General features: G+C 48.9%; 2 protein-coding genes across 4 annotated transcripts in view; one reads left to right on the forward strand and one right to left on the reverse strand.

Moving 5' to 3' along the window:
- The first annotated feature begins 247 nt into the window (after positions 1-247).
- DOK1 (docking protein 1) lies at positions 248-3594 on the forward strand. 2 transcript variants are annotated; one of them, XM_070429550.1, is made up of 5 exons: positions 248-902; positions 1191-1490; positions 1664-1753; positions 1931-2115; positions 2331-3591. In XM_070429550.1, the coding sequence occupies exons 1-5, from the start codon at positions 491-493 to the stop codon at positions 3135-3137; spliced, it is 1794 nt and encodes a 597-aa protein (XP_070285651.1). In that variant the 5' UTR covers positions 248-490; the 3' UTR covers positions 3138-3591. The 2 variants fall into 2 exon arrangements, with proteins under 2 accessions (XP_070285651.1, XP_070285652.1); XM_070429551.1 differs by having other exon boundaries at positions 759-902; positions 1660-1753; positions 2331-3594.
- A 410-nt stretch (positions 3595-4004) lies between these two features.
- M1AP (meiosis 1 associated protein) overlaps positions 4005-17213 on the reverse strand; it is a 60844-nt gene continuing 47635 nt past the window's right edge. The window contains exons 7-10 of one of the 2 annotated variants that reach the window (XM_070429554.1): positions 7087-7293; positions 5880-6020; positions 5207-5218; positions 4005-4697 (exon numbers count right to left, since the gene is read on the reverse strand). In XM_070429554.1, the coding sequence (XP_070285655.1) occupies positions 4521-4697; positions 5207-5218; positions 5880-6020; positions 7087-7293 (537 nt within the window). In that variant the 3' untranslated portion in view covers positions 4005-4520. The remainder of the gene's footprint in view (positions 4698-5206; positions 5219-5879; positions 6021-7086; positions 7294-17213) is intronic. The other variant, XM_070429553.1, reaches the window with a different exon arrangement.

Raw genomic sequence — 17213 nt, forward strand, 5'->3', positions numbered from 1 at the left:
GACTGGACCCCCGCCCTCTCTCCCCCCTCTCTTTTTGTCCCTCCCACGTCCCCTTGAGCCCGCCCACATTCCGCCTTCTCCCTGAATTCCTCCCCAGCCAGGTCCCTCCTCTAGGTCCTCCCCTCCCCGGTGGAGCTAGCTGGCCACTGTTGCTCCACCTCCCCACCCCTGTCCCGCCCCTCCGGGCCGGCTCAATGAAGCTTTCTTTTCCCTCGGGCTGGAGGCCGGGCAGCTGCGGTCAGGGATCCAGACACGCAAGAGGCCACGGGGCTGTGGAGCGGCCCAGGCGGCGGCCCCTGTGGCGGCGGGAGCCCGCGGCTCAGCTCCGGGCTCCGGGAAGCCTTCCAGTCCCCAGCCCTTCCTCCCGGTCCCCGGCTCCGTGGAGAGTAAACTGCCAGGCTGGGGACGGGTCTGGTAGGGGGAACTGGGGCTAAGAGGGCCCACGTGGCCCCTCCGGGCCCCTAGGGTGCCGGTCGGCATTTTCCAGGTGATGTCACAGCCTTCACTCCTACGTCACGTTGAGCATATGACATCATGCCCAAGCCCAGGCGCCAGAGCCCTCTGGCCGAAACCGCGAGGTTTCTCTTGGTGGAGCCACCCGTGCTCGTCCCAGGGCGTGGGTAGGGTAGGGGCCTGGAGGGAGGGCGCCGTCCAGCTTATCTGGGGACCCTCTCCCATTCTTGCTCTTCTCTGTCCTCCCAGCTCGCGGTCCGCGGGGTCCGGGGCGCTGGCGGGAACGCCCCGGGTGGGCCCGGCCCCGCCCCCGCCCCGCCCCCTGCCCCGCCTCCTGCCTGCAAGGCCAGGAAGCAAAGAAGGAACCGCCGGGAGCCATGGACCGGGCCATGGACGGGGCCGTGATGGAGGGGCCGCTCTTTTTGCAGGGTCAGCGTTTCGGTGCCAAGGTAGACCGGGGCGGGGGGACCGAACCCCACCAGAGCCAGGGGTGGGCGATGGGGCCCGGGAAGGGGGAGGGGCAGGCAGCGGGTGGGAGCGCGGCGCGGGGAGCCGAGAGCCCGGTGAGCCCCCACGAAGTCTCCGCATACTGCGGAGGCGCGTCTGCCGGCCTTGGGGTGCGCGCTCGCAGGCCCCGTCGGGAAGCCTGAGCCTGGGAAGCGGCCTGCGCGGGTCCTTCCTTCCCCGACGGGCGCTCGCCCGCTGCCTCCCCAGCGCCTCCCGCTCTCTTTCCGCAGAGGTGGAGGAAGACCTGGGCCGTGCTCTACCCGGCCAGCCCCCACGGCGTAGCGCGCCTCGAGTTCTTCGATCACAAGGGGCCGAGCTCCGGAGGGGGCCGAGGGAGCTCGCGCCGCCTGGACTGCAAGGTGATCCGTCTAGCCGAGTGCGTGAGCGTGGTGCCCGTGGCCGTGGAGAGCCCCCCGGAGCCCGGAGCCGCCGCCTTCCGCCTGGACACGGCGCAGCGCTCGCACCTGCTGGCGGCCGACGCGCCGTCCAGCGCCGCCTGGGTGCAAATGCTGTGCCTGAATGCCTTTCCGGTGAGGGGGCCAGGACTGCCCGCGAGGGGCTGGGGCGAGCCGAACTGGGCCCTAGGGGCGATGCGGGATGGGGGTAGGAACTGGGCAGGGGAACTGGGCTGGCTCAGACCCTCGGAACCGCGATGAGGAAATGACAGGGTTCTGGGTACTCTCTTTCTCTTTACCCCAGAAAGGCAGCTGGGGTCCGGCGCCTGCCGAGAACCCACCCAAGCTTTCTGCCCTGGAGATGCTGGAGAACTCGCTGTATAGCCCCACCTGGGAAGGTAGCCGCCTGGAGAGCTGTGCAGGGAGGAGGTGGGAAGGAAGGGTGGCCCTGGGAAGGGGCCGACTGGGGTGCCATGGGGAAGTGGGAAGTGACTGAGAGCTGGCTTACGAGGGAGTGCCGGGCCACCTGTCCCCGCCCCCGGCCAGGTGCCAGTCTCATTGAGCATTCCCCCCAGGATCCCAGTTCTGGGTAACCGTGCAGAGGACCGAGGCCGCCGAGCGCTGCGGCCTGCATGGCTCCTATGTGCTGAGGGTGGAGGCTGAGAAGCTGACTCTCCTGACTGCGGGAACTCAGAGTCAGATTCTGGAGCCGCTCCTCTCCTGGCCCTACACGCTGTTGCGTCGCTATGGCCGAGACAAGGTAGGGGTGCCGGCTGGGAAGGCGGGCTTGCTGGGGCTGGGGCTGGGGCTGAGGGCTGGGTGGGCAGGGAGGAAGGCGGGAAGCTCTGCCTTCTGGATAACCCTTCTAGCCCAGGAGCCCACCTCCCTGGCCAGCTAGTCTTCTCTTTGTAGACCCCCTGGGCCTCACCTCTCCTGTTGACTCCTGGGAATGTGTCTCCCTTCACACTCTTTCAGGTCATGTTCTCCTTTGAGGCTGGTCGGCGCTGCCCCTCCGGCCCTGGGAACTTCACCTTCCAGACGGCACAGGGAAATGACATTTTTCAGGCAGTCGAGACTGCTATCCACCGGCAAAAGGCCCAGGGCAAGGCTGGTCAGGGGCAGGATGTTCTTAGAGCTGATTCCCATGAAGAAGTGGCAGAGGGGAAGCTGGCTTCCCACCCTGGTGCCCAGGAGCTCCCAGACAGCCCGCCGGCTCTGTACTCTGAGCCCTTAGACTCTCTGCGCATTCCTCCAGGTCCTTCCCAAGATTCCCTATATTCAGACCCGTTGGACAGCACCGCGGCTCAGGCAGGGGAGAAGGTACAGTTAAAGAAAACTCTCTATTGGGACTTGTATGAGCATGTGCAGCAGCAGATGATGAAGGCCAAGCTGACGGACCCCAAGGAGGACCCCATCTATGATGAACCAGAGGGCCCGGGAGCAGCTTCTGCCCGGGGCCTTTATGATCTGCCTCAGGAGCCCAAGGATGCATGGTGGTGCCAGGCTCGAGCGAAGGAGGAGGGCTACGAGCTCCCCTACAACCCCGCCACCGATGACTACGCTGTGCCTCCCCCTCGGAGCACAAAACCCGTCCCAGCTCCCAAGCCCCAGCGCCTGACCTTCCCTGAACCTGGTACAACTGGCAGTGGCAGCAAAGGTCACAGCTCAGACACTGCCCTGTACAGCCAGATCCAGAAGAGCAGGGCCTCAGGGGACTGGGACTGTGGGCTCTCTAGAGTAGGGGCCAACAGGACTGGGGTCAAGTCAGAGGGCTCCACATGAGAAGTAGAGCAAGGCTGGGGTTGCTGATAGGAGGACCTTGGAGAGGTGGCATTGGGGGGATCAAAGAAACCTGTTAGAACCAGTGGGACCCAGAGGACTGGAGGGGCCTGTGTGAGACTGGAGGATCAGACAAATCAGGGGAGTCCAGGGGAGGATGATTAATCCCCAGAAATCCTGGAAGTGGGACAGATGAGAGGGGCTCAGGGATGGTACCTGGGGAGGCCAGCATCTCTAAGTCATCCCCCCAAAAGAATGGACAGTTGATGGACCAAGTCTATGGATTAGAGTGGGTACAATTGGCGGGGCCTGCATGGAGTCTGTAGGAAGATGCTGGACTGCCTGGATCCTTTCCCCTGTATTTCCCCCCCCAGAGATTTATTTAAAAAAAGTTTTATTCTCATTAAAGCCAGAGGGTTTAAGAGGTCTATGTGTGTGAATAGTCACAGAGGGGACCCAGAAGCAGGGTGTGCTGGGTGGGTGTGGAGGGGATCAGAAGGAGAACCAGGGATGTGTTGGGTGGTCCCTAGCCCATCTGGGCTTGACCCCCTGGTGACCCTGGGTGAGTTTGATAACACCTGCAAACCCTTAGTTACCCCTGCTGCTCCTTTGTAAACTGGGAAAACTTAACAGTTTCTACTTCATGGGGTTGTTATATGGAAGGAGTTAAATTTCTCAAGTACTTAATGCAATTTGAAGTACAGAGAAGGTAAACATTTTATAGTTATTCTGTGGATGGAGAGGGCAGATGGGAAGGTGGACAGGTGTGAGGAGAGGAGAATAGGAAAGGAATAGATCTTTTTCATACCTTCCCCGCCACCCATCCCATCCATACACACTTTGCATGTAGGTACTGAGTACCAACCACTTTTATGTTTGGAGCCTAAAGGGCACTACAATGGGGTAGGTGTAGCGGAAGGGGCACAGGCTACAAAATCATGCTTGGGTTTCAATTCTTGTTTTCCACGAGCTTTGAAAGCCTCATCCTTGTCTTCTGAGGCCACTTCCCGAAGATGATCTGATATCCACCTGCTTACACAGCTACAAGGAGAAATTCGGGGCCTGAAATGCTCCTAAAATGGTGTTGGTTTACTGAGTATTTAATCTTCATCTGTGTTAACAGAATCAAATGACCCAAAAGAAAACGACAAAAAAAAAAAGAAAAAAAAGAAAATGAGTCCCCACTTGGAGAAGCAGGAGGCGTGGGTGTGCCCTCCCAGGCTGAGGAGTGGGGTGGGGGCAGCACTGAGAACAGAGGGGAAGGCAGTTTCTCAGTCACCTGGAGCTCACAGAGGCTCAGGTGGGTGGAAGGCAAGTCTGACCTCAGAACACCGGCACATTAGCCCTAGCGTGGATGTGGTTGAGCAGGGCAGCCAAGGTCTGTGCTTAAGGCCCTGAGGGATCCTCCTCCTCCCCCTCCGTTTCCTCCTCCTCAGAAAGCTGCAAGAAGGCTTCTGTGGAGGCTTTGCTGGCCGCTGGTATCTTGGGGGCTCTGCCAGGGGCTGAAGTCATACGCAGAGGGGCCACTGTGGCTCGAACTCGATTTGTCTGCAGCTGCCCAGGCTGAAAAGAAAGTTGAGTAGAGCCATCTCTGAAGACCCGAGTTCCTGATCTCTCCCATTCCCTTCTGGGTCTGCTGCCCTCACTCCTTCCCTTGTCCCATCCGGAATGACAGCCTCAAGGCTCAGGGCAGTGGAGCCCCCTGGACTCCAGCCTCCACAGTGCACAGGTCCTGGCTGTGACCCTCCTCTGCTAGCTTGCCCACCAGCTAACCTATGGTGAGTTCTGTTCCTCCTAGTCGGAAACATCGCTTGTAACTTCAGCTAAGGGAAAGCGGTTTGCAAGCATGTCAAACGCGCGGCCGGCGGGTTTGTTCTAAAGGCTCTATTACTGCAGAACTGGAAAAAGTTAAGGGCAAAAGGAAGCTCAAATATAAAATACGAATTTCATAAAAATACGTAACTGACCACATTCAATTACTCTTCTCTCTTTAACCTTTGTCACTAGAGCCCTCTCTGCAAGCTACTACCCTTGGCCAGACTCCCTTTGTTTTTCTGTAAAATGACTCTTACCTCGCAGGGATGCTGTGAGGAGTACATGAGAAAATCATATGTGAAAGCACTTGTCACACAGCCGGCAAATAAATGACTGATGCTCAGTAAATACTAATTTCCCTTCCCTGGGGCTTTTCTTTTCCTACCTTCCCTTCAACCTCTCCTTTCAATGAAGGCCTATGGCCGTAGTTCCAGTGCAGCCGGTTTGCATGTGGAACAATGACTAAACACTAAACTAAGATACCTGAACATTATCATGTCATTGCCCCAGCAGAAGAGCTCCCTCAGTGGGGAGGGGTTGTAATTTCCTCTGTCTAGGGCAGTGGTTGGCAAACTGCGGCTCGCGAGCCACATGCGGCCCTTTGGCCCCTTGAGTGTGGCTCTTCCACAAAATACCACGTACGGGTGCGCATGTACAGTGCAATTGAAACTTTGTGGCCCATGCGCAGAAGTCGGTGTTTTGTGGAAGAGCCACACTCAAGGGGCCAAAGAGCCGCATGTGGCTTGCCGACCACTGGTCTAGGGCAAAGGGGTGTTCTCTTTCTTCCCTGTTGGCCTGGTCCAGAGAAGAGGGCTACTCCCCGGGATGGGGTAGGGGTGGGTATTAGTAATGGGAGATGAGGATCTCTTGGATTCTGGGCATAAAGGGGGAGGAGGGGAGTACTGAGGGGAGGCCGGAGGGGAGCTGTACCTTTCTCAGGGCCCGGCTCTCCCAGCTTGGGTGGAGTCGGCTCTGGGGCTTGGCAAAGGTCCTGCTCAGGTGTGAGTACAGGTGACTCCAAACCTGCAAGGGGTTGTAGGTGGGCTCTAGCTCCAGGCCGTCCAGCAAGCTCTGAGGAAGAGAGGAGGAGGAACTTGAGATTGCAGATCACAAGATGTCAGGCAGAGCTCTTGGGGTGTAAGAGGCATGAACACTCAGGTGTCTCTGAAGACTGTGAAATAGATGAGTGTCCCACAGGGTGTTCTGGCCCCCAGCTCCGATTGTGAGGCACGTGTGTGTCAGGCACAGGTACAAGAAGTCTGAGAACCCTGACTGCTTAGGGACACTGAACACTCTGGCCCCGAGAGGTGTGTCATGGGATTCTGGAGCGTCATGAGGGTTATAAAGGATCCAGTGTGCAAGGCTGTGAGGGAGGGTGTGTCCCCGGCCTGCGGGTGCTTGCAGTCTGCAAGGCGAGTGCAGAGTTCTGGCCTGCCTGTGCCGTGAGGTGAGCAGAACTAAAGGACACGCGAGCACAGCATTCCTGAGCAGTCAGGTTTTCCGGCCACAACATCCTGTGCCAGGAACCATTGGCCCTGAAGTGAGACGCTGCGTGAGCCACAGCCACTGTGCCCACCTCTCTCTGCATCCCTGTGGCCGTCAAGCCAGGAGCACAATCCCAGGCTCTGTCCCCTCTGCACGTAAGCCAGTGATCCAGCATCGAGGTGGTTCCAGTTCTCCCCACCCAGAGCCGCCCTCCTGTCCTCCGACTGGGGCGGCTGGCGGAGGAAATCCAGAATCCAGACCCAAGGAAGAGGAGGAGGAGGAAATGGCCTTCAGAGCTGTTCCCCCCTTTGCACCCCAGTCTGATTTTGAAGCCCTTCCTATTCTGGGCACCTACATTGTCTGCCTTTTCTCTTTCCCTCAACAGACAGAAATAGATGCACACAAACACAGGTACACACACATGCACACTTACAATGCAGAGTGACCCGTGGGAACATTCCACGCTGCTTTCTTCCTCCTGCTCGGCCTCAGTTCCTACCCTTGCTTCTCTGACTCTCTCACCACACCCTTGGGGCCACTTCTCCCTCAGCTCCCTGTCCTTCAACTCACTGGCTCATTCCTTGCCCTCATCCCTTTCTTGAATTCCCTTCTCTCCCCTCTCTCTGTCTCATGAGACCTGGGCTCCACTTGCCTCCACAATCTTAAGGCTGTCATCAGGCAGGTTCTCAGGCAGCAGGGGGAAGGGGCTGGGCAGCATCAGTTCCCGCGTGGCCACTGCCTTTACCAGCAGAGTGGGGGATCGTGATGGCATGATCACATAGAAGGTGGTGGCAGCCTCTCTCAGGCTGTGGCCTCGGCTCGGCGGTTCCCCTTTGGCCAACAGCAGCCATTCTCTTTTCTGAAACAAGGACATACATACACTCTGGTTCATCTTCAGTCTTTGGAACGTTTTGAAGATCAATCCCAGCCAAGGTTTCCCCGAGGGAGGGGCTTCCTGCCTGAATCACCTGTGCCCCTAGATACTCCTCTTCCTCCCCTGTGGGGATGTACACAAAAGTGTTGACAGGTCCGGCTGGTGTGGCTCAGTGGTTGAGCATAGGCCCATGAGCCAGGAAGTCATGGTTCGATTCCCAGTCAGGGCACATGCCCAGTTGCAGTTGTGAGCTCATTCCTCAGTGGATGTTGTGCAGGAGGCAGCCAATTCGATGTTTCTATCTCTCTACCCCTCTCCCTTCCTCTCTCTAAAATCAATAAAATATATATTTTAAAAAAGTTTTGACAATACAGAGACAAGTTAAGAGATTCCTTAAAGTAGATGTTCAGCCTAGAGCAGTGGTTCTCAACCTTCTGGCCCTTTAAATACAGTTCCTCATGTTGTGACCCAACCATAAAATTATTTTCGTTGCTACTTCATAACTGTACTGTTGCTACTGTTATGAATCATAATGTAAATATCTGATATGCAGGATGGTCTTAGGTGACCCCTGTGAAAGGGTCGTTCGACCGCCAAAGGGGTCGTGACCCACAGGTTGAGAACCACTGCCCTAGAGAGACCTAATGTCTTACTAAATGGTAAATGTAGAGTTTTAAGAATTATAATTCTATATTTTTAAAAAAATAAATGATTTCAGAGAGGAAGAGAAAGGGACAGATAGAAACTTCAATAATGAGAGAGAGTCATTGATCGGTTGCCTTCTGCATGGCCCCACACCAAGGATCAAGCCCACAACTTGGGCATGTGCCTTGACTGGGATCAAACCTTGACCTGCTAGTTCATGGGTTGACGCTCAACCACAAAGCCACACTGGCCAGGCAAGAATTATAATTCTTTAAAACAAAGTCTTGAAACAAAGACTTGTGTGTGGTGTTGTGAAAATTGAGGTCTTATTTTGAGGGTGATAAAGTCTGCTTGTGTTGCATGACTTGTGTAGAATGGGCTGTTAGGGGAACCTCTGGAATGCCCAGAGAGGGTTTAAGAAGAAAGTGGTCAAAACTGCCTGCACAGTGATATGGGGAGGGGAGAACAGGGAGAGGAAATCTTTGGTACAACAAGGTGGGGGTGGGGGACAGGGCTTTTGAGGTCAACTCAGCCAGTCACAGGACATAAAGAAGGGTCAGAATTCCGAGGGTGATGACTGTGAGTGAAGGGTACTGAAGAACAGAGTGGTGACACTTTGCCATGTGCCATGGAGATGAGAGGTTGGCACATGGATAAGGAGGAGACAGACAGACATAGCAGGTTTTCTAGGTGCGCCCTTTGAAACCAGGCACGGAAATGAGGTAATTTTCTGTGGTAGTTTTTCAAGGAAAACTACAAAACTCCAGGAGACATGGAATCAGAATTGTGTTCTCTTGCTTGAGGTGACCACCATAGTCTCCCTACTACAGAAGATTAACAATAGCAACCTCGCTCTACCCATTTGAATTTACATGAAAAGTTGGAAGAAATAATATAAAAGGCAAAAAGGGGACAATATATTAAGGGAATAGAGGAATATCAGTGTCTTGTGGAAGACAAGTGGAAAGTGACACAGTGAAGCAAAAAAACTACTGTGGCAGTAAGAGTTCTACCCCAATGGGATGTGCTGGGGTGGTGGTGGAAGTCTCTGTTCAATTTACATCACTGTCATCATTCAGTGCAGCACAGAACTCTGGAAGTACTGGAAGGCCCAGAAGGTGATAGGTACCTTCAGAAGTTTATTCTTTCTTTCTTTTTTATTTTTTTGGGGGGTGTCTGCAATTTTTTTCTTTATTAAGGTATTACATATGTGAGCTTATTCTTTCTTTTTTTAAACATATACTCTATTGATTTTTTACAGAGAAGAGAAATAGAGAGTTAGAAACATCGATCAGGTGCCTCCTGCATACCCCCTACTGGGGATGTGCCTGCAACCAAGGTACATGCCCTTGACCGGAATCGAACATGGGACCTTTCAGTCCCCAGGCTGACGCTCTATCCACTGAGCCAAACCGGTTAGGGCGAGCTTATTCTTTCTTAACATTTTGCTTATACCTGGAGATGTGCTGTCTTCCTGAGGAACCTTCATGATAGAAAGTCTACCCAATACTTATCCATAAAATTGAAAATAGATTATATAGAATTCGTGGTATCTGTGTACATGGAGGAATTTGCCTCTGCTCTGAGGACATGGCCTATTTTAATTTTATTTAGTTTTGTTAATCCTCACTGGAGGGTATTTTTTTTCCATTGATTTTTAGGGAGGCAGAGAGGAGGGGCCATTTATGTGAGAGAGACACATCAATTGCTTGCCTCCTGCACAGCCCCACACAGCATGGGATTGAACCTGCAACCCAGGTACATGCCCTTGACTGGGAATTGAACCCACAACCCTTCAGTGTGTAACCTGACATTCTAACCACTGAGCAACACCAGCCGGGGCAGGACATGGTCTCTAAGCCTGGCAGGGATGGTCTCTGGAAGGAATAAATAGGACGTTGCAGAGCACTCCATTTCATTGACTCAAATGACTGCTGATGTGGCTTTTGAGATCAATTCAGACTTTGGATTATTATTTTTTATTATAATCTATTTTTATACAGTTTCATGCATTTATGCATTTGTTTGTGAATTAGTTTGTTTATTGAGAATTTATTGAGTGTTTATTATCGGAGCACTAGGCATGGGTATATAGAAATTCATTAGACATGTTCATTGCCTTCTTTTTTTTTTAAAATACATTTTTATTGATTTCAGAGAGGAAGGGAGAGGGAGAGAAAGATAGAAACATCAATGATGAGAAAGAATCATTGATTGGCTGCCTCCTGCACATCCCCAAGTGGGGATTAAGCCCGCAACTTGGGCATGTGCCCATGACTGGAATCGAACCCGGGACCCTTCAATACGCAGGCTGATGCTCTATCCACTGAGCAAAACCAGCTAGGGCTTCATTGCCTTCTTAGAACTTATACTATAGTAAGGGAAAGGATTGCAAACTGATGTTTGTCCAGACTTAGGGTGGCCAACTGTTTCAGTTTGCCCATTTTTAGCACTGGAAGTCCTGTGTCCCAGAAAACCCCTGGCTCCTGGGAGAATAGAATGGGGTTTACAGTCATGAGACATTTCTTGCACCTCAGTGCTATGGGAAAAAACTCACACCTGCTACATCCGGTGATTACTAGGAATCTTTGAATGTTGGACACATAAAAAAATCATGACCCAAGGATTTTAGTCAACTGATTTTGAGACTAGCTAGCTAAGATTTTGTTAGAGAATGAGTATGCAGAAACAAATGAGGTCTCTCCAAAGTAACTCCTGATGTGGCGATTATCATAGGGCTGGGAAGAGAATGAGTTGAGAGGATTTTACAAAATGCTTTAAAATGTTTGGGCTGATTTAAAGAGAGGTTGGCAGAAGGTTCTGGAAGGAAGAGAGACAAATCCATCCTTATTAGAGTTTGATGAAGATATTGGTTTATCTGTCATTTTCAGGAGTATTCTGAGAAAGTGAGAGGTAAGGTAGTTGAACTTTAAGGCCCCTATTTTGGACTCCAAATTTCTAACCTCTTCAGAGACTTGAAATCCAAACTTGAACATGTTACCTAAGTCATGGGTTGACCTGCTGGTACAGGCAGTTGTAGCTGTGTTGGAAATGGTTAACTGCCATAGCAGGTATCTGAGACTGAGAAAAGGCAGGGGCATGGGGATGTCTTTTGGGATGTCCCAGACCAGCCTTTGAGGCCCTCAAATCGAACAATGTTTAATGACTAGTTGACTGCGGAGTACTTAGAATATGCTTTTGCTAATTCTAAAGAAAGGAACATGAGTTAGATGCTGAATTTATCAGAAAGAAGGTGAAAGGTGTCTATTTATGTTGTGGTTAGAGACTTTGCTATAGAAGGGGCCAAGGAACTTAGATTTTTAGAAAGGGGGACTGATTCTGTTTAGAACAGGTGTGGACTGGGGCAGAGCTGAATGGCGTGCCATCCTCCAACCTCAGCCTGACTGAAGTCCTCCTCCCTGTCCCTTGGCCTAACTTCTTTACTAAGGTTATGAAAGAGGGTGTGGCAGCCAATTTTTGGTTGACTGGTCACTGCTCCCCTCCCTCTTTCCTTTCCCCTTTTCTCTACCCATTTTTCAGCCTTTCAGTGATTGGTCTAGGGGTGATTTATGACCTAGATTTAAATAATGAGACATAGAAGTTGCTGGGTAATATTCTAGAAAAGCTTTGTAATATGCTGGCAAGCTTTTTGTCTCTGTACCTATCCCTTCTTTCCCCCTAGGACAGGACTTAAGTTGCATCTTGTGACCATGACACAATTGGTATAAGGATGAAGTACACCTGCTATGGTTGCTGCAGTGGAAAAATGAAAAGAGCCTGGGTCTTTGACGGTATCATTGATCAATTGCACTAACTCATAATTGTCTGCCCCCACACTTCTTGTTAATGAGAAAAATAAACTCTTAATTACTCAAGTTAGACTTAGATTGCTTTTCTGTTAGTTGCAGGCAAATTGATCCTTTACAGATACCAAAGGGAAAGAAGAGGATGTGGTTATTCACTTCTGATATCTGGGAAAACAAGAATAGAAGGGACAATTTTAGACCTTGCCAAAGGGCCAGTGGGAATTTATTATAGGAGGTAAAAGCTCTAATTCACCTAACCAGACCTCCCTTGGTCTGCCGATAGTGTGATGGTCTGGGACCAAGTTCAGTGATTAAAGAAGCACTGACTGACCACCTCCTGAGTAGGAGTGTCTCTGAGGCAGCCATTGAGAGCACAGAAGAGCAAGAGCACTCATTTTGCTTTGCTTGTGGGCAGGGACACATTCCTTGTCCTCATGTGTCCCGGAAGAGAAATCACAGCTAGGTATGGAAAAGCTGTGCATGCCTTGGATTTTTTGGAATCTGGAAGGGCATCAGGAGGAAATTAGGTTAATTTGAGATTATTTGCTTATTTTCTCACACCAGAAGGAGGGAAAGAAAATGAAGCTGCAACATCCACGACTCTGCTACTCTCATACTGGCGTCCAAAAAGGAGATCGGGGAAAATAGTAAAAGACATTGCAACCCCCAAACAGCAGGTTACACAGTCTTCTCAAGTGAACACGGAACATTTCCAGGCTAGACCATATGATAGGCCATAAGTCAAGGTACAAAAATTAAAAAATATTAAAATCATCAAAAGTCTCCTCTAACCACAGTGGAATGCAATTAGAAATCAATAACAAAAATCTTTTTTGGGGGAAATTCATGAATATGAGAAAATTAAATAACATATTCCTAAATAATCAATGGTTCACAGAAAAAAATCACTAGGGAAATTAGAAAATACCAAAACGTATGAAATACAGTTAATGCAGTGCTTACAGGGAAATTTATAGCTGAAAACTCCTAAAAAAAACAACCCACTGGATCTCAAATCAATAACCTAACCTTTCACCCTAAGAAATGAGAAAAAGGCGACAAAACTAAAGCAAGCAGAGGAAGAAACAATAACAACAAAAAATACTAGAGTAGAAAGAAACAAAATAAAAGAATAGAAAAATAATAGCGAAAATCAATGGAAATAATAGCTTGTCCTTTGAAAAATTGACAAAAATTTAGCTAGACTGATCAAGGAGAAAAGAGAAAATATCCAAGTTACTAAAATAAAAAAATAAAAGAAGGGCATCATTACTGACCTTACAGAAATTGGAAAGATTATAAGAAAATGTTATAAATAACTGTATGCCCCCCAAATATAGATAACTTCCTAGAAAGACACAAACTACTGAGACTTACTCAAGAAGAAATAAAAAATCTAAATAAATTTGTGTCATGGGTCTCCAAGACCACTCCAAGGTTCAGTAATTCACTAAGAGAACTCACAGGATTCAGTATGTATTCATACTCATGGCTATGACTTATTATAGCAAAAAGATACAAAGCAAAATCAGCAAAGGAAAAGGCTCATGGAGTGAAGTCCAGAGGAAGCCAGGTACAAGCTTTCAAGAGTCCTCTACCTGTGAAGTGACACAGAATGTACTTTTTTCTCTCCAGCACTGTACTGTGACAACATGTGTAAAATGCTGTCCACCAGGAGAAGTCATTAGAGATTTAGTGTCCAACATTAAATGGGTGGGGAAATGGAAAGTCCTTGAGTTTTGTTAATTCTCACATGAGGATATTTTTTTCCATTGCTTTTCAGAGAGAGTGGAAGGGAGGGAAGGAGAAGGAGAGAGAGAAAAACATTGATGTGAGAGAGACATATAGACTGGTTGCCTCCCGCATGTGCCCCGATTGGAGATGGGAATCGAACCTGCAACCTGGGTACGTGCCCTTGACTGGGAATTGAACCCGTGACCCTTTGGTGCATGGGCTGTCACTAACCACACTGGCCAGGGCAGTGTGTGTCCAACATTTTTATTGGGGATTGGTCACATAAACACCCTGTACCTAGCACATATGAAAACTCTAGCCTCCTAGAAGAAAAGCAGATGTTTAGCATAAACCATATATTTTTTGCACAGTTTAGGCACAGGGTGCCATTCTTATTATTTAGGGAATGGTGGGAACACTCCCCAAGTCCAAGTGCTCAGATGCCATCCAAGAGTCAATCTTGCAAGTAGGACTATCTATCGATAGGAGTCTTAGGCTTGCTATATTAACTTTTTTGGTACAACCTAATACAAGTAAAGATAAAGAATTAGTAATTAGTATTAACCAAGGCCTAGATAGCTTCACTGGGAATTGTACCAAACCTTAACAAAATAATATTAATTATTCACAAATTCTTCCAAAAAATAGAAGATGAAGGAACACTTCCCAAATCATTCTATGAGACCAATATTACTCTGATACTAAAACTAGACAAAGACATCACAAGAAAAGAAAATTACGGACCAATATCTCTTATGAATATAGATGCAAAAATCCTCAACAACATCCTAGTCAACCAAATGCAGCAACATGTAAAAGGATTATACACCACAATGGAATGGAATGTATCCTAGGGATGCAAAGTTGGTTTAACATAAAAAAATCAAACAATGTAGTACACCATGTTAATAGGACAAAGGACAAAACCTACATAATCACCTCAAAAGATGCAGAAAAAGCATTTGATAAAATCCAAAACCCTTTCACAGTAAAAACATTCAACAAACTAGGATTAGAATTGAACTGCCTCAAGTTGTAGAGACAAAGGTCTCTACACAAACCCACAGCTAATATCAGAGGTGGTGGTGAAAGACTGGATGCTTTGCCCCTAAGATCAGGAACAAGACAAAGATGTCTGCTCTTGCCACTTCTATTCAACAATGTACTGGAGGTGCATTGAAGACCAAAGGGCCATTTCCCATATTTTCTGGACTGTGAGCCCCCGGGGATTCTGAGAAAGGGGGAGAGACACTCATAGAGATATTGAGTGCGTCAATATCCTGGCATTTGGGGGACTAATATTTTCATTTAGGAAAATACAGCAATGTGACATTTCTCAAATCAGAGAGCTAAGATAAAAATTCACACCACTTATCAGTGCTGTGAAGCTCCAGATAGATGTGGCCACAGGTTCATGGTTGGGGAAGGGACAAAAAAGAATGAATAAGTGGGGGCTGGCTGTAGATGGGATGGGGGAGTACAGGAAAGGCTTCATAGTGAAGGTATGTAAGCAAAATCTGGAAAAAAATAAGTAGATATTTGTCAGGCGGACAGAGGCAAGGGGAAGGAGCAGCATGAAAAAAGATGGAGGTGCCAACAGCTTAGCATATTTGAGGGAGCCCACTGACCCCATGTTAGCCTGCTCTCCTGGCACATCAGTTTCCATGCACGTGCAATACTTTAAACTCATTCTGATAGTGTTTCTTTTTTTCTCCATAAAATGGCTTCTGACCTGCCATCACCCCACTCTCAGCTTAGTTTTTTGCTCTTGACTCTTTGCCTAATATAACCAAGGACTTTCCATTTCCCCACCCATTTACAGCCCAACCAGGTCATTGCCTGTGTACTTAGACTCCTGCTGGACACATCCTGGCTTGAATTCTGTCACTTCTGTGGCCAATTAGGGCAGACATGGCCAGTAAAACTCTGGAATGCATCTCCAGAGACTCCGACATTTTAAGTAGGAAACTGAAAGACCTAGGTGGTATTTTCATTTCTCTTTCTAGTTCACACAGACATGACTTTGTAAGAGAAATGAGGACGTGGAAAATGAGTCACTAACTACATAACTGGGACGACATAGTAGATTTGGTCATTGAAATTATGTTTTCCTGGTGATGGGTAGGTTCATCTCATAAATACTTGGAAAAAACTAATTATATATATTCCCTACCACATTCCACAAAGCATGTATGCCAGTTTAGAAAAGTAAAATAAACAAATAAGGGGATTGGGCAAAGGAAAAATAAGGCAATAACAGAGCCAAGATTAGATAAGCTCACAGAAATGCAAGCCACCCACTTTTACTAGAAGGGAGCCTAACAGCTTTTCCTGATATAAATAAAGCCTGGGAGAAGCTATTTTGTGGATTCTCACTGAGTAGTGAATGTGTTTCAGAGAACTGAATTTCCACAGGGTTATAGAGTGGTTAAGTGTTTGGGTCCTGGAGTCAGCCTTTCTGCTCTACGATTTACTAACGGTATGATCTTGGGAAAATACCGAACCTCTCTGGGTCTCAATTTCTCATCTGTGAAACAGGGATAATAATTGCTATTTTACAGGTTGGTTATGGAGATAATATAAATTAATATTTGTGAAATGTTTAGAACTGTTTCAGGTGGGTTTGAGCCCAGTAAGGAAGCATATGAGAGGCAACCAATTGATGTTTCTCTCTCTCTTCCTCTCCCTTCCTCTCCCTCCAAAATCAGTAAAAAACACACATATCCTCAGATTAAAAATACATTTAATAATTATTAGATAATGTTTTTAAAAATGTTTAGTTTAAAAATAATTTAGTAATTCTTAGCTATAGATCTATAAATTTTGAAGAATGAAGTCAAAACATATAGCTCCTGCCCTGGCCAGTTTTCTCAGTGGTTAGAGTGTTGGCCTTCAGATTGAAGGGTGCCGGGTTTGATCCCTAGTCCAGGGCACATATCTAGGTTGCAAGTGCCCGAGTCCTGGTAGGGGTGAGTGCGGGAGGCAACCAATCGATGTGTCTGGTTCATGTCGATGTTTCTCTTTCTCTGTCGTCCCCCCTCCTTTCCACTCTCTCTAGAAATCAATTGAAAAAATATCCTGAGCCCAGCCGGCATGCCTCAGTCTTTGAGCGTATACCTATGAACCAGGAGGTCCTGGTTCGATTCCCAGTCAGAACATATGCCTGGGTTGTGGGCTCGATCCCCAGTGTGGGGCATGCAAGAGGCAGCCAATCAATGATTTTCTCTCATCATTGATGTTTCTATCTCTCTCTCCCTCTCCCTTCATCTATGAAACCAGTAAAAAAAAAAAAAAAAAAATATATATATATATATATATATATATATATATATTCTCCTAATATATAAAGAGCCAGCGTCAGTGATGTCTAAAACAACCGAACAAACGACTGAACACCAGGTTTCGCGTGCAGCAGGCTCGGGTGGGTGGGGACTGGCGAGTGGGCTGAACTGCTGACCTCTCGGTCCTTCCTGGATCTCGGCCCCGCAGCAACCCAACACTGACTGCCACGCCAAGGCAGGTGTGATGCCATTGGTCGGGGAGCCCCGCCATCACCCCATGATCACTCTACAGATGGAGGCCCAGGCCACCGGCTAGGGGGCTCCGTGATCGCCCCAAAGAGGAAGGCCCAGGCTACTTGGCCAATGGCGGTGGGTGGGGCCTCCCTCTGTGGGGCGATCAATCGCGGGGCTCCTGGACTGCAAGAGGGCGCAGGCCAGG

Source organism: Myotis yumanensis, unplaced genomic scaffold (genome assembly GCF_028538775.1).
Source record: "Myotis yumanensis isolate MYYU_CA2020_CCGP unplaced genomic scaffold, mMyoYum1.0.hap1 SCAF_11, whole genome shotgun sequence".
NCBI classification, from domain to species: Eukaryota; Metazoa; Chordata; class Mammalia; order Chiroptera; family Vespertilionidae; genus Myotis; species Myotis yumanensis.